This window comes from Fusarium oxysporum, chromosome IX, assembly GCF_013085055.1.
Source record: "Fusarium oxysporum Fo47 chromosome IX, complete sequence".
Classification (NCBI taxonomy): domain Eukaryota; kingdom Fungi; phylum Ascomycota; class Sordariomycetes; order Hypocreales; family Nectriaceae; genus Fusarium; species Fusarium oxysporum.
The window spans coordinates 1,894,167-1,908,249 of NC_072848.1; the positions used below are offsets into that span (position 1 = coordinate 1,894,167).

The 14,083-nt window shown below is 50.0% G+C and overlaps 4 protein-coding genes across 4 annotated transcripts; 2 read left to right on the forward strand and 2 right to left on the reverse strand.

The window, feature by feature from the left end:
• Positions 1 to 75: 75 nt before the first annotated feature.
• Positions 76 to 1,904, forward strand: FOBCDRAFT_52617 (2-oxoacid dehydrogenases acyltransferase-domain-containing protein). Its single transcript, XM_031190150.3, has 3 exons — positions 76 to 212; positions 366 to 705; positions 830 to 1,904. Exons 2-3 carry the CDS (start codon positions 388 to 390, stop codon positions 1,883 to 1,885), a joined length of 1,374 nt encoding a protein of 457 aa, XP_031034135.1. The 5' UTR covers positions 76 to 212; positions 366 to 387; the 3' UTR covers positions 1,886 to 1,904.
• A 720-nt stretch (positions 1,905 to 2,624) lies between these two features.
• On the reverse strand, positions 2,625 to 5,305 carry FOBCDRAFT_253022 (uncharacterized protein; the record flags this gene model as incomplete). Its single annotated transcript, XM_031190151.3, has 2 exons — positions 4,462 to 5,305; positions 2,625 to 4,412 (listed from the first exon to the last, which is right to left on the reverse strand). Exons 1-2 carry the CDS (start codon positions 5,146 to 5,148, stop codon positions 2,625 to 2,627), a joined length of 2,475 nt encoding a protein of 824 aa, XP_031034136.2. The 5' UTR covers positions 5,149 to 5,305.
• A 246-nt stretch (positions 5,306 to 5,551) lies between these two features.
• FOBCDRAFT_231469 (uncharacterized protein) lies at positions 5,552 to 7,416 on the reverse strand. Its single transcript, XM_031190152.3, has one exon. It carries the CDS (start codon positions 7,267 to 7,269, stop codon positions 5,686 to 5,688), a length of 1,584 nt encoding a protein of 527 aa, XP_031034137.2. The 5' UTR covers positions 7,270 to 7,416; the 3' UTR covers positions 5,552 to 5,685.
• Positions 7,417 to 8,262: 846 nt separating this feature from the next.
• On the forward strand, positions 8,263 to 13,979 carry FOBCDRAFT_298524 (Arf family guanine nucleotide exchange factor SEC7; the record flags this gene model as incomplete). The annotated part of the gene is made up of 2 exons (XM_031190153.3): positions 8,263 to 9,531; positions 9,582 to 13,979. The coding sequence occupies 2 exons, from the start codon at positions 8,263 to 8,265 to the stop codon at positions 13,812 to 13,814; spliced, it is 5,502 nt and encodes a 1,833-aa protein (XP_031034138.2). The 3' UTR covers positions 13,815 to 13,979.
• Between the last annotated feature and the right edge of the window lie 104 nt (positions 13,980 to 14,083).

Consider the following 14,083-nt stretch of genomic DNA (forward strand, 5'->3'; position numbering starts at 1 on the left):
GCCACTTTGAGTCCCGAAATGGTTTAGCCCACGCCAAAGCTTCAAAGTACCTCACTCTTCGGAGCTCAACACGCAAAAAACTCCACGTCTATCCAACCCCAAGAATTTCCTCCGATCCCGACTCTTTCTCTCCCTCTCCTTCTCACGCCAGAGCTGCATCACTCTCCGTCCTTGATCTCTTCGCTCCGCTACTCGAGTTTCTGTTCGTGACCGTAAGTCACGCATCTCGATACTTCTGCTTTCAATTGCCCTTCCGGCCGGTGAGTCCTTTTCTCAGAACCCCCAAAATCCCCAAAAGTGGCTCAGCCATGTTCATATTCGCGCTCCCCCCATGCTCATCACCGACTAACATCTCCGTCCTTCAGAAAGATCTTAATACCTCCCACAATGCTCAGCGCCGCTCTCCGAAGGCGCGTTCTCGCCCCTACCCACAGTGCCCTGCGAACCGGCTTCGCTGCCCACGTTGTGCGACACTATGCCTCATTCCCCGAGCACCAGGTCATCAAGATGCCCGCTCTGTCGCCCACCATGCAGGCTGGTAACATTGGCGCCTGGCAGAAGAAGCCCGGCGATTCTATCGCCCCTGGTGATGTCCTGGTAGAGATTGAGACCGACAAGGCCCAGATGGACTTCGAGTTCCAGGAGGAGGGTGTCATTGCCAAGATCCTCAAGGATGCTGGTGAGAAGGATATTCCCGTTGGCAGCGTAAGTTCTTCACTTTTTTGAAACCACTCAGGTCACCTCTCGGGCCTCGGGGTATCTACCTCCAGCGCCTAATATCACTCACTGCTGTTAAATCATGTCACTAACATGCAATTCTTTGATATAGCCCATTGCCGTCCTTGTTGAGGAGGGTACCGATATCTCCGCCTTCGAGAAGTTCTCCATCGAGGACGCTGGTGGTGATGCCGCTAAGCCCGCTGCCCCCAAGAAGGAGGAGAAGTCCGAGTCCAAGTCTGAGTCCGCTTCCGCCCCTGAGCCTACTCCTGAGCCTCAACAATACCAGTCTCAGGGCCGTCTCCAGACTGCTCTCGACCGTCTCCCTAACATCTCCGCTTCCGCCAAGCGACTTGCCCGTGAGAAGGGCATTAGCATCGATGGGCTCAAGGGTACCGGCAAGAACGGTCAGATCACCGAGGAGGATGTCAAGAAGGCCATCAGCAGCCCCGCCGCCAGCAGCGCCCCCAGCGCTACCTACGAGGACATCCCCATCAGCGGCATGCGCAAGACCATTGCCAACCGTCTGGTCGAGTCCACCCAGACCAACCCTCACTTCTACGTCACCAGCTCCATCTCCGTCAGCAAGCTCCTCAAGCTCCGCCAGGCTCTGAACAGCTCTGCCGATGGCAAGTACAAGCTCTCCGTCAACGATTTCCTGATCAAGGCTATCGCTGTCGCCAGCCGCAAGGTTCCCCAGGTCAACTCCAGCTGGCGCGACGGCAACATCCGCCAGTTCAACAACGTCGACGTCTCTGTTGCCGTTTCCACACCCACTGGTCTCATCACCCCTATTGTCACCGGTGTTGAGGGCCGTGGCCTCGAGGCCATCTCTAGCCAGGTCAAGTCGCTCGCCAAGAAGGCTCGTGATGGCAAGCTCAAGCCCGAGGAGTACCAGGGTGGTACCATCTCCATCTCCAACATGGGCATGAACCCCGCTGTTGACCACTTCACCGCTGTCATCAACCCTCCCCAGGCTGCCATCCTCGCTGTTGGTACCACCAAGAAGGTTGCCATCCCCGCCGAGAACGAGGCCGGCGTTGAGTTCGACGACCAAATCACCCTTACTGCTAGCTTCGACCACAAGGTCGTTGACGGTGCTGTCGGTGCTGAGTGGCTCAAGGAGCTCAAGCAGGTTCTTGAGAACCCTCTTGAGCTTCTTCTGTAAATCAGGGGTAGGACGTCAAATGGCCCCTGAAAACCGAATTATGCTGGGAAAGACGAAAGGGTTGGTCGAGCGAGGAATGACTTTTTTATAGAACAGGAGGAGATGACCTCTGAGGGACGGAGATGCGGTAAGGAGTTTACTTGGGATATCGTGGGGACACCCATGAGAGCATTCCTGGGTAAGGATCGGTGAATCACGACGATGATGAGCATCTATGAGGACACCCACAGAGCTTCTTCGCCTGATCACGCCGCAGCATTCGTGGAAGATTTACGAGGCTGGAAAAGCCCGTGTACAATGACCATTGATTAATAATGTTATATCTTTTCGAACTTGGGGGGTGTTTTGGACAAAGAATCTATTGCATATGCCCTCATTATATGTTTCCTCCTGTTGACTGCTTTACGACCGCCAGATATGACTACTTAAACTGTGCCTACACTGCATATATCACGACAAAACTTAAATATACGATTCTCTCCTCAAGCGATCAATAGCTTGGTCTGTGCGAAGCAATTGCTGACATGGGTCATCTTGACCAAGTTCCAGCCGGCAAGATGTTGTAGTAGCCTACTAGGATCCGCATGGAAATTGGCGAGGCTTTGAGGCATGTTTGATGGTCAGAAGGCAAGTAAATATAGTAGAGGAGAGGCTGCCATGTCAAGTGCCCAGGTACATTAATACATAAGGTGAGATTTTCCTTCATCGTCAAGTCATTACAGATCCCTCAACGCCAGTCTCAAAATTGTGATACAACTGATGGATCGACGGAGTCAAACTGCTGAGGCATACCCATGCCACCTCGAGCCCAGTTGAACGCTCCCATTCCATCTAGACCAAGGTCACCACCCATTACCATCCAGTCAAAGGGCATCTCCATAATGCCCTGCATGGCATCGCTATCAATCGCTGGCACATCGATGTGTATAGCCTCTTCGTCTTCAGGCTCACCAAGCGATAAACCTTCCCTCTCGGCAACTTCTTTCAGCAAGTCGTAGGCTTTTATACTCATACTTACTCCTGTATCAACGACTACTTGATCAACGTCTTCCTGCGATAGTCCCATTTCAAGGGCCTCGGCGAGGGCGAGAGACGCAACAACGAAGCAATATCCTTTTACGCCCGTCTCTCCAGCACGTATCCGTCTCTCGAACCAAGTCTGCGCACTTTGGAGAACAGCGCGAAGTTCAAAAAGGTTCATGACAGGGCCGCCGCCGAGGCTATCATTCTGCTCCTCTGACTTCTTGATAAACTCGAGTGCAACGGAGAAAAGCGTTTGAGTTGGAATCACACGAAACACACCTGCTCCGTTTGTGATGAGGCGGTTAAAACTGACTGCAGGGTCCAGGGAGCCTCCAGGGGAAGAAGTACCGTAGCGAGGTGTCGATAGGCCAGTGATCTGCGCGAGCTTCAGAGACGAATCGAGGGATACTTTGCGAGAGTAGTAGTAGGTCGGATCCAGGGCGGAACGGGCGACCATCGGTTGATGAAGAGAGAGGAAGCAGCGGTACGTGAACATTTGAACAAGAGAACTGTGGAAGTGGGTAAAGATAGTTCGTGGCTGGTGCCTCTGGGCTTCTGATAGAGCAGCAAGTGTCTCTGTTAATGTCCGGCATGCCTTTGTGAGTTCGGAGTTCAGCCGGAGTGTCTCGGCGTATGAATCCTTGGATCTAAATTCGTTGACATGCTTGATAATGATGAAGCGAAGAGCAAAGGACTTTTGAAGAGCGAGCTGGACTGACATATCAGTCAGAGTCTCGGGATCGCCAGTTGGTTTTCTATCTGAGTCTGGCTCGTCTGTGAGTTGATCATCATTCAAATTTGCTGGGGGCCGTGCATCGTAGTGTTTCGAGGAGAGAAGAGGGGGGCCTCCAGCATCGTAGGAGCATTGTAGATTGAGTTCGAGGATGGTTGCCCAGAGGCGGCGACGGATCTCGGAACGGTAAACGGACATGTTACCAAGATGCCTTGGGTCCCGATGCAATCCCATGTACATAGCCTGTCTGACCAGACTCCCTGCCGAAACCCAAGTAAGGTCCTGGCCAACCGCACAACATGCTTTGGCGATGACCAGCATACACATGATCTGAATACCAGCGATAGTCATTCTGCTCTTCTCAGGTGGTATCATAAGCCAGATTTGAGCCTCATGGACCCAGTGCATCGAAGTCGCACGCAAGCTGAAGACATCATCGTGTAGAGTTGCTCCGATGGCCATGCACAACTGAAGCTGCATAAGGAAAACCTGACTGGAGGCTTCAGGATTCTGCCAGTAGCGCTCATACTCTGACATGAAGGTTGGACGATGAAGAATCCGAACCACGCCCTCGAAGGTGTCAAAATAGGCATTAACAAGCTGATCAGCAAGGCCACGCTCAGGAATATTTTCGCCCAACTTGTCAGTCGACACAGGTTTGGAACGATTTGCTTTGATAGTGCGGCCCAGAGCTTTGCATTTGACAAAACCACCGTGGTGTTGATTCTTGCGAGACTCTGCCTCTTTGAGCAAATCAAAAACACCGGGAAACTATGAGATTTAGTTAGGAAGATTCTGTTTCGTGAAATGGACTACTGACCATGTGAATGCCATTCATCCAGTGGCTTTGACCGAAGAACCTCGTCTTAGATACAGTCCCCTTCATAGGAGCCGACTCCGCTTCCTGGTCGTCAGGCTGTATAAACTTGTCTTCTGCTGGTTGCGTGATGTAACAAGACTCGGCTAGCTTCTGCTCCAGCTCCTTGACTCTCGCAGCCAGGGCATCAACCGTGGAGGCATCGGAGTTGGATCCTACTGTTGAGCTTGGAATGCTAGAAGACGTTCGTCTTGCAGATGAATTTGATGGAGACTGTCTCTGGGTAGACCCAATGGCTGGGGCCGACCTGGCCGGCACCTGGGAGTTTGAGTCTGAAGCACCAGCATGACCTGTGCCTTTCTTGGCACGTGAAGCCGGTATGTGAGTTGGGGCATAAGTGCAAGGCGATATCTTAGATTTGACGCAGTTCACACAAGGTAGACTACGATCACATCGAATCTTGCGGCGCCGGCATTGCTCACACGAGAGGGCCGGCCGGCGCCGCTTCTTCTCCGTCTTAGCGGCCGAAGACACGGTTCCACCACCGGCAGTTGCTGTCTCGGCCGGTAGATCAAAGCAAGTGTCCTGCAGGTCTGTCGCTTCTGTAAGGATCTCCTGACTTACATCCAGCGGACTATTAAAGAAGAAGCTGGGGGTTGAGAGTGTGATTGGGGGTGAATTGCCGGGCATACTTGATGGATTGAGCTCAGAGAACTCGGCCAAGAAAAAAAAACAGCGAGACACGGCAAATTCAACAATGCGAACAGTCTGGAAAAAAGTTATAATTCGAAGTATATGTCTGTGATACCATGGCTGGGGGTATGGGCAGTATCAGTCAGTGGAGATGCAAAAGACCGAGCCAAAAGACCGAGATTCTATAAGTGACAGTGATGTAAGCTAACCCTATAGGGAAATGGCAAAGATCCCCCAGCAGTTGCTGATGCAGAAGCAGGCGATTCCTGCTGATTATGAGTGTAAATCTTAAATGATTCTAGACTGTCGGAGTAAGATTCGGTTGAGGGTTGGTCCGATTACTATATAATGCTCGGACATACGTGGACATTGAGGATTTAAGACGTCAACTCCTTAGTGCAATGACTACAACATCGGACTTATCTTATCAATCAAGATTTGGATATTGATTCATACCCAGTCTTGCGAGTTAATGTATTAGTCTACCTGTCTACGCCTTAAACATTTCTCTATAGGATACGCATAGTCCACGCATCATGATTCATCATCATTACCATCAGCCTCATCCTTCTCTTGCCATCCCTCTCTGGGCTTTGCAGCTTTGGCTAATAGGTTCCTCGTCACTTCTAATCGAAATATCTGGGGCCCAGTTTCTTCATCGCTCGTGCGATGCGCCTCCACCCAAGTTCGGATTTGCCCTCGGACCTCCTTGTTGCTCGTAACAGTAGTGAGGTCAGCCGCCCAACCGTACATGAAGATAGACAGCTTGGAGCTCTTGAAGCCGCTACTCAAAGCCACATCCTGGGCGACCTGAGGAAGGCTCCCGTTGGAAATACCACAATCAATAGCTTTCATATCCCATGCTTCATCGATTACAGAAACTGGTATCTGAACATCAGGTGGTAAGGGGTAAATGGTGAGTTGCTGAAAACGCTGCCGCGTAAGGTCCGAAGATATTTGTTTCAAATCGTCACCCCAAGGAACCAACAACCTCCCTCGCTCGCGTTCAGTCTCGGTGCCAACAGTTCGTAGTACATCGTGAAAATGATCCGCTGCTTCACGAGTACATACGAGCTTGCGACCTGCTAACACCGGGTACAACACACGAGACATGAGACCCCCTTCATGAGCGTTCTCTTCGTCTATCTGGGCACGCGTCGTACGCGACTGCCACGGTTGGGGTTCAAATCTGAGGTGAGTCAAGTCGGAAATAAGATCGATGAGGATGGTGTGATCGAGGTTGATGGTGGATGTGAGCGATGCAAGCTCATTGCCAACCATATTGTCAATAGCTTCGTCAAGCGGAGGAGGGGATGCTGCGACAAAGTCACTATCCTGATCTTCGATGATGACTTTGACAAGTGGATCAATGTGTTCTAGTTGATCAAGGACTATGTCAAGCTCCCTTTCACCTCGACTAAGACCAGTCAGAACCAGACGTATTTGAGGGAATCTGTATTCATGACGGTTCATTCTTGCAGCATTTACTAGCCGTTGTACGTATTTGGCCAAAGGGGTATCCTCCCACTCATCCCGGTCGACTTCATCACCGAGTTCATGGTCACCCCAGCCCCAGCCGCTATCGTTCAACTGGCGAGCGAGTCTATCACGAGAGATGGCTTTAGCAGCAATCCATTCTCGTCCTTCTTGAACAACATCGACCTCAACTCGAGCTTGTTCTTTTAGAAGTCGGTGCAGATTGTGTTTCTCCTGCCCTGAGACCTGTCGCTTTTGGATCTCCCGTTTTCGCAAATCCTTTGACGAGCCCTGGAAGGACTGGTTTATAGCAACGAAGCTATGGCTTTTCTTAAGACGGTTCCACTGAGCGATGCTCTGCGTCGTTGTAGTGGCACTCGCATCAAGCTTCTGTTCTCGCTTTGTGAGCTGCAAATCATCAAGATTTGTACTTGAGACTGATAATTCAGTGACGAGGTTGCATAATGTTACATTTTCCCGTTCCAATGTGCGTAAGAAAGTTGGTAAGCCAGATGTAGACCTAGAGCTCAACTGCAGAGCTTGGATGAATTGCTTGACTTCATGTATGGTGGTGTCGAGCAGAGTCAAGTGCCTCTTTGCCGAATCGAGCATTTGAGACGGATAGGGCAGTTTCTGTTCCATTTTGCTGACTTGTATTCAGAGACTTCTCAGAGTTAGGTCTGGGGAAGGCATGAGAACTTGCGTGACAAAAAGCTTAGGTAAGCTTAGGATAGACTTAAGCAAATTTAATAGCCACTTAGGAGGCCTTTAGGGTGCTTATTTTTGGCACACTTGTTAAATGCCGAAGTTTTCTTGCTCACTAAGGAATGTCTCTGATGATGTTGGCTCATATACACCGGCAGACTTTGACTAAGCTGTATTCGACTGTTGGCATATGCCTTAAACGGAAATAAAAATATAATTGAATCAGTCTTCCGTGAGAGAAGTTCTACGATTGTTCATTTAAGTAAGCCCTATCGATATCTCTGCTGATAGATCTAGGCAGCACAGCAAAAATAGTTCTACATTTGTCTCCGTGAATCCTTTTCCTGCAGGTTAAGGGTAGGTAGACATATACTTAGCCACAAGTGGCTGTCCAGATGACTTACTTAGAAAGTTGTACTGGTACGGTACCTTGTCTGAGAAGACACTATATCCATTCTTGGCCGCTAATTGGCGGGCAGCTTACGAGGCCTTCCCTGGGCTAGGGGTCCCGTAGTTAGAGCTCATTTTCGGGAAGCGGAGCCTCTGGAAACGCTGTCCACTTTGACTTCGTACCCCTGGTACTGTACTTGTTACAGTGTAATAGCTTTAAGAAGGTCGGAAGCTGACAACAACACCAAGGCGCGGGCTATTTTTCTCTCTCCCATCATTTTGGTTGGCTTCTGTCCAATCTGTATACATACAGCTGCAGTTGACCTTTGCCATACAGTTCAATCTGTAGGCTGCGCCGAGACTTTAAACGTTACGTTGGAGGCACATGAACTTAGCTCCCTCTCCCGCAGCGCCCACGTCTCCTTTCTTTAATTGCCCTGGGAGCGACGTCAACTTTACAACCTCTCTGATTCGACTTCGATCTTCTCGACTCTCTCTGTACCCTAAGCGAATGGCCACTGGCCCTTTTTGCGCTCCCCCATGAGCTCCCTCAAATTTGTAGTGTCCTCACTTGAGGCCATTGCCTCGTCCAAGGATGCTCAGCGCAACAAACAACTGGCCGACTCTACTACCAAAGCACTTGATGCCATCAAAGAACAGGACCAGCTTCCTGATCCCGAGATCGTTTTCGCTCCTCTACAACTAGCTTCACGCTCTACGAATGTACAGCTTACTACGACCGCACTCGATTGCATCGGCAAGCTCATCTCATACTCGTACTTTTCCGTTCCAAGTAACCCCCCCGAGGGAACCGAGGAGGGTGCCGAACCTGTCCCTCCCCTGATTGAGCGAGCGATTGATACGATATGTAATTGTTTCCAAGGCGAAACGACTGCTGTTGAGATACAGCTTCAGATTGTCAAGTCCTTACTTGCCGCCGTTCTCAATGACAAAATTGTCGTTCATGGCGCTGGTCTGCTCAAGGCCGTGCGTCAAGTGTATAATGTCTTTTTGTTGTCGCGGAGCACGGCCAACCAGCAGGTTGCTCAGGGGACCTTGACCCAGATGGTCGGTACCGTTTTTGAACGAGTCAAGACGAGATTACACATGAAGGAGGCTCGCCTGAACCTGGAGCATCTCAAGCATGGAGCCAGCAATGCCACGTTCGACCAGGCCGATACCCCCAACGGTGCCAATGACAATAACGACCGCGACGAATCCCCAGCTGAGCACTCCGAAGCTGTGAATGCATCGGCCGAACCTCCCGAGAGTGGCGCCAAACTTACATTGAAAGATCTCGAGCATCGCAAGAGCTTTGACGACTCGAACCTAGGCGACGGTCCTACCATGGTAACGAGACTTCAACCCGAGCGCAAGGAAACAGGCACCCCGGTCTCTGACCAGGCTGGCCAGGAGTCTTCACCTCCGGAAGATGGTGAAGTGTTGGATGCTGAGGACGAGGTCTACATCCGTGATGCTTACCTCGTCTTTCGCTCTTTTTGCAACCTGTCAACCAAGGTTCTGCCACCCGACCAGCTATACGACGTCCGTGGCCAGCCAATGCGCTCCAAACTCATTTCTCTTCACCTTATTCACACCCTTCTTAACAACAACATTGCAGTTTTCACCTCTCCCTTTTGTACTATCAAGAATTCAAAAAGCGGCGAGCCTACGAGTTTTCTTCAGGCTATCAAGTTCTATCTTTGTCTAAGTATCACCCGCAACGGTGCCAGCTCTGTGGACCGAATATTCAATGTTAGCAGCGAAATCTTCTGGCTGATGATCAAATATATGCGCGCCGACTTCAAGGTAAGACTGACACATCGCATAAAAGATGAGATAACTTACACGGATGACAGAAAGAAATCGAGGTGTTTTTGAATGAAATCTACCTAGCACTGCTTGCACGAAGGACTGCGCCTCTTTCTCAAAAGCTGCAGTTTGTTACAATTCTGAACAGATTATGCGCTGATCCTAAGGCGCTTGTTGAAATTTACCTTAATTACGACTGTGACCAGACAGTTGATAATATTTACCAAACCATCATCGAAGACCTATCAAAGTTCTCCACCACTCCGCTTACTATTACTACAATCAACGAACAAGTCTATGAAGAGATGCGACTGAAGACAACGCCTGCGAGCGAGTGGCAGCTCAAGGCAACACTCCCGCCCCCTCTGACCGTTGCTCATATTGCTCCTCATCAGGAAACCGAACCTGACTATCCTAAAGAGTATGCAATCAAGCGCCTATCTATCGAAGCTTTAGTTGAGACTTTACGATCTATGGTGAACTGGTCGGCACCTATACGAGGTGATCCAGAGCCTCCACGTTCTGAAAACCACGACCCCAAGGCTTCTCTCGACCTTCGACCGTCAATTGATCCAAGCATCAATGACAGCATCTCTCGTGTCGAAACTCCTCTACCACCATCAACCCCTATATTGGAGGATGACCCGGATCAATTGGAGAAGGAAAAAGCAAGGAAGACGGCGCTGATGAAAGGAATTAACCAATTTAATTTCAAGCCGAAGAAGGGTATTCAGATGCTTCTGCGTGATGGCTTCATCCCAAGCGACAGCCCAAAGGATATTGCCGAGTTTTTGATAAAGGAGGACAAGCTCGATAAGGCCCAAATCGGCGAGTACTTGGGTGAAGGTGACCAAAAGAACATTGACATCATGCACGCATTTGTCGACACCATGGAGTTTGCCAAGAGAAGATTTGTTGATTCTTTGCGCCAATTCCTCCAGTCCTTCCGCCTGCCTGGTGAAGCTCAGAAGATCGATCGATTCATGCTGAAATTTGCGGAACGTTACGTTCTCGGAAACCCAAATGCCTTTGCCAATGCAGACACCGCATACGTGCTGGCCTATTCAGTCATCTTGCTCAACACTGATTTGCATAGCGTCAAGATCGCCAAGCGCATGAGCAAGGAGGAATTTATCAAGAACAACCGCGGTATTAACGACAATGCTGATTTACCCGATGAATATCTCCTCGGCATCTACGACGAAATCGCCGCCAACGAGATCGTCCTGAAGAGTGAACGTGATGCTGCCGCAGCGGCTGGCAATACCCCCGCCCCATCAACCGGTATTGCTGCTGGCCTTGGCCAAGCTCTCTCTAACGTGGGCCGTGATTTGCAGCGTGAGGCCTATATGCAACAATCCGAGGAAATTGCTCTGCGTTCTGAGCAGCTCTTCAAGGACCTGTTCAAGAGCCAACGCCGCAAAGCCGGCACAAAGTACATACTTGCAACGTCGTTCAAACATGTCAGCCCAATGTTTAACGTCACCTGGATGTCGATCTTCTCTACACTCTCAAGCCAGATTCAGAAGTCTCACAATCTCGAAGTCAACAAGCTGTGCCTAGAGGGTATGAAGCTTGCCACTCAAATTGCCTGCCTCTTTGATCTGTCCACACCCAGAGAGGCTTTCATGTCGGCCTTGAAAAACACAACGAACTTGAACAACCCACAGGAAATGTTGGCCAAGAATATTGAGGCACTCAAGGTCGTTCTCGAGCTGGGACAGACTGAGGGCAACGTTCTTCGTGAGTCATGGAAGGACATCTTGATGTGTATCAGTCAACTCGATCGACTTCAACTCATCTCGGGTGGAGTCGACGAGAGTGCTGTGCCTGATGTGTCCAAAGCTCGCTTTCTGCCACCACAAAGATCAGAAACCTCTGATTCTCGATCTTCCTCAAATTCCAAGAAAGCAACGCGGGCCAGAGCAGGAACTGCATCTAAGGGCTTCTCCACCGAGATTGCCCTAGAGAGTCGGTCAGATGAGGTGATACGCAGCGTCGACCGCATCTTCACCAATACAGCAACTCTTACCGGCGAGTCCATGGTTTACTTTGCCAGGGCTTTGACAGAAGTCAGTTGGGATGAGATCAAGGTGTCTGGTTCCAACGACTCACCTCGTACATACAGCTTGCAAAAGATTGTCGAAATCAGCTATTACAACATGAACCGTGTAAGATTCGAATGGAGCAACATTTGGGAAGTTTTTGGTGAGCACTTCAACCGTGTTGGATGCCACAATAACATGAACATTGTGTTCTTCGCTCTCGATTCTCTACGTCAGCTGTCAATGCGATTTATGGAGATTGAAGAACTGGCTGGTTTCAAATTCCAGAAAGATTTCCTGAAGCCTTTTGAGCATGTCCTTGCCAACTCACATAATGTGACTGTCAAAGATATGGTTCTCAGATGTCTGATACAAATGATCCAGGCCCGTGGAGATAATATCCGATCAGGTTGGAGGACCATGTTTGGTGTTTTCACAGTTGCTGCTCGTGATCCTCACGAGAGCATTGTCAATTTGGCCTACGAAAACGTCAACCAGGTGTACAAGACCAAGTTTGGAGTCGTTATTTCCCAGGGCGCCTTCACTGATCTGATCGTATGCTTGACGGAGTTCTCCAAGAACCTCAAGTTTCAGAAGAAGAGCTTGGCAGCGTTGGAACTATTGAAATCTCTGATTCCTACTATGCTCAAGACACCCGAATGTCCATTGTCGCAAAAATACAACAATATCCCACCTCCAGATGGAGCCATGCAGAATTCTGAAAAGCGATCCCGATCAAACACATCTGTTGAGGAGGGTTACTGGTTCCCCGTTCTCTTCGCCTTCCATGACGTTCTCATGACTGGAGAAGACTTGGAGGTCCGATCAAACGCTTTGGAGTATTTCTTCGAGACCCTGCTCAAGTACGGCGGCACTTTCCCATCAGAGTTCTGGGATATCCTGTGGCGTCAACAACTCTATCCTATTTTCATGGTGTTGAGGTCTCGGCCAGAGATGTCTAACGTCCTCAGCCACGAGGAATTGTCAGTATGGCTATCGACCACTATGATTCAGGCTTTGCGGAACATGATCACTCTCTTCACACATTACTTCGATGCCCTGGAATACATGTTGGACAGATTCCTGGAGCTTCTGGCGCTTTGTATCTGTCAGGAGAATGACACAATTTCGCGAATCGGAAGCAATTGCCTTCAACAGCTAATCCTCAAGAATGTGACCAAGTTCAAGCCCGAACATTGGAATAAGCTTGTTGGTGCTTTCGTTGAGCTCTTTGAGCGAACTACCGCGTACCAACTCTTCACTGCCACTGCAATCAACAACACGGCTTCCATATCACCGCCACCAAATGGCCTTGAGTTCTCGTCAACTGCCTCGGGAACCACGCCTATGGATGAGACATCTCTCAAAATTAATGGCAAAGAGGAGTTGGAAGATGATCACACTGTTCCACCCCCGTCAGCTGAAGATGAGCTCCAGACACCAACGGCTGACGCCCCCCACGTCGCCCTTGAAGAGTTTAAACCATCTTCCAACCTTCAGCAACAACCTGTAGTAGTTACAGCGGCTCGAAGACGATTTTTCAACCGAATAATATCTCGTTGTGTCTTGCAGCTCTTGATGATCGAGACGGTCAATGAGTTGTTCAGCAACGACACTGTCTACGCACATATTCCCTCCGCAGAGCTTCTTCGACTCATGTCTTTACTTAAGCGGTCTTTCCAGTTTGCCCGCCGCTTTAACGAGGACAAGGAATTGCGCATGCGACTCTGGCGTGAGGGTTTCATGAAGCAGCCTCCCAACCTTCTGAAGCAGGAGAGTGGCTCGGCAGCCACTTACATTTCTATCCTGTTCCGTATGTTTGCGGACAATGCACCTGAGCGACTGGAGAGCCGGCCTGCTGTGGAGGACGCGTTAGTGCCCCTTTGCAAGGATATTGTTCACGGCTACACTACTCTTGAAGAGGAGAGCCAGCATCGCAATATCGTTGCATGGCGGCCCGTTGTTGTCGATGTTCTAGAAGGCTTTGTCACATTCCCTGAGGATGCGTTCAAGAAACACATCCCCGATTTCTATCCTCTTGCGGTTGAACTTCTCACCAAGGACCTTACCGCAGACTTACGATCGTCTCTCCTTCTGGTCCTGCGACGAGTTGGAGAGGTTGGCCTGGGTATCGAGGGCATGACACAAGCGGGACAACGGCGAGACAGCGAAGCCAGCAGAGCTACGGCAGAACCGGTCGGCGACCGAGAGGCGGACGCAAGGAGAATGCTTTAGGATGGGCGTCTTCCACGGTTGTTGACGGTGAGGAGAAGCAGGGCGTTGGATGGATTATCAGAGAATGTTGGTTTTCATGACGTTGTTCTAGATACCCCAGGCTATCCCATACGGCGATAGGCTGGCCTGGGAATTTGTATTATGAATTGTATCGGGATGTGATAATATACATGTATGTATTCATATACATCCCATCAGTGCTGGTCTTTATTTGATTGTGGGCGTAGCCTGTGATGTTTCATTGCCCACTCCTGCATAGCATCTCTCCT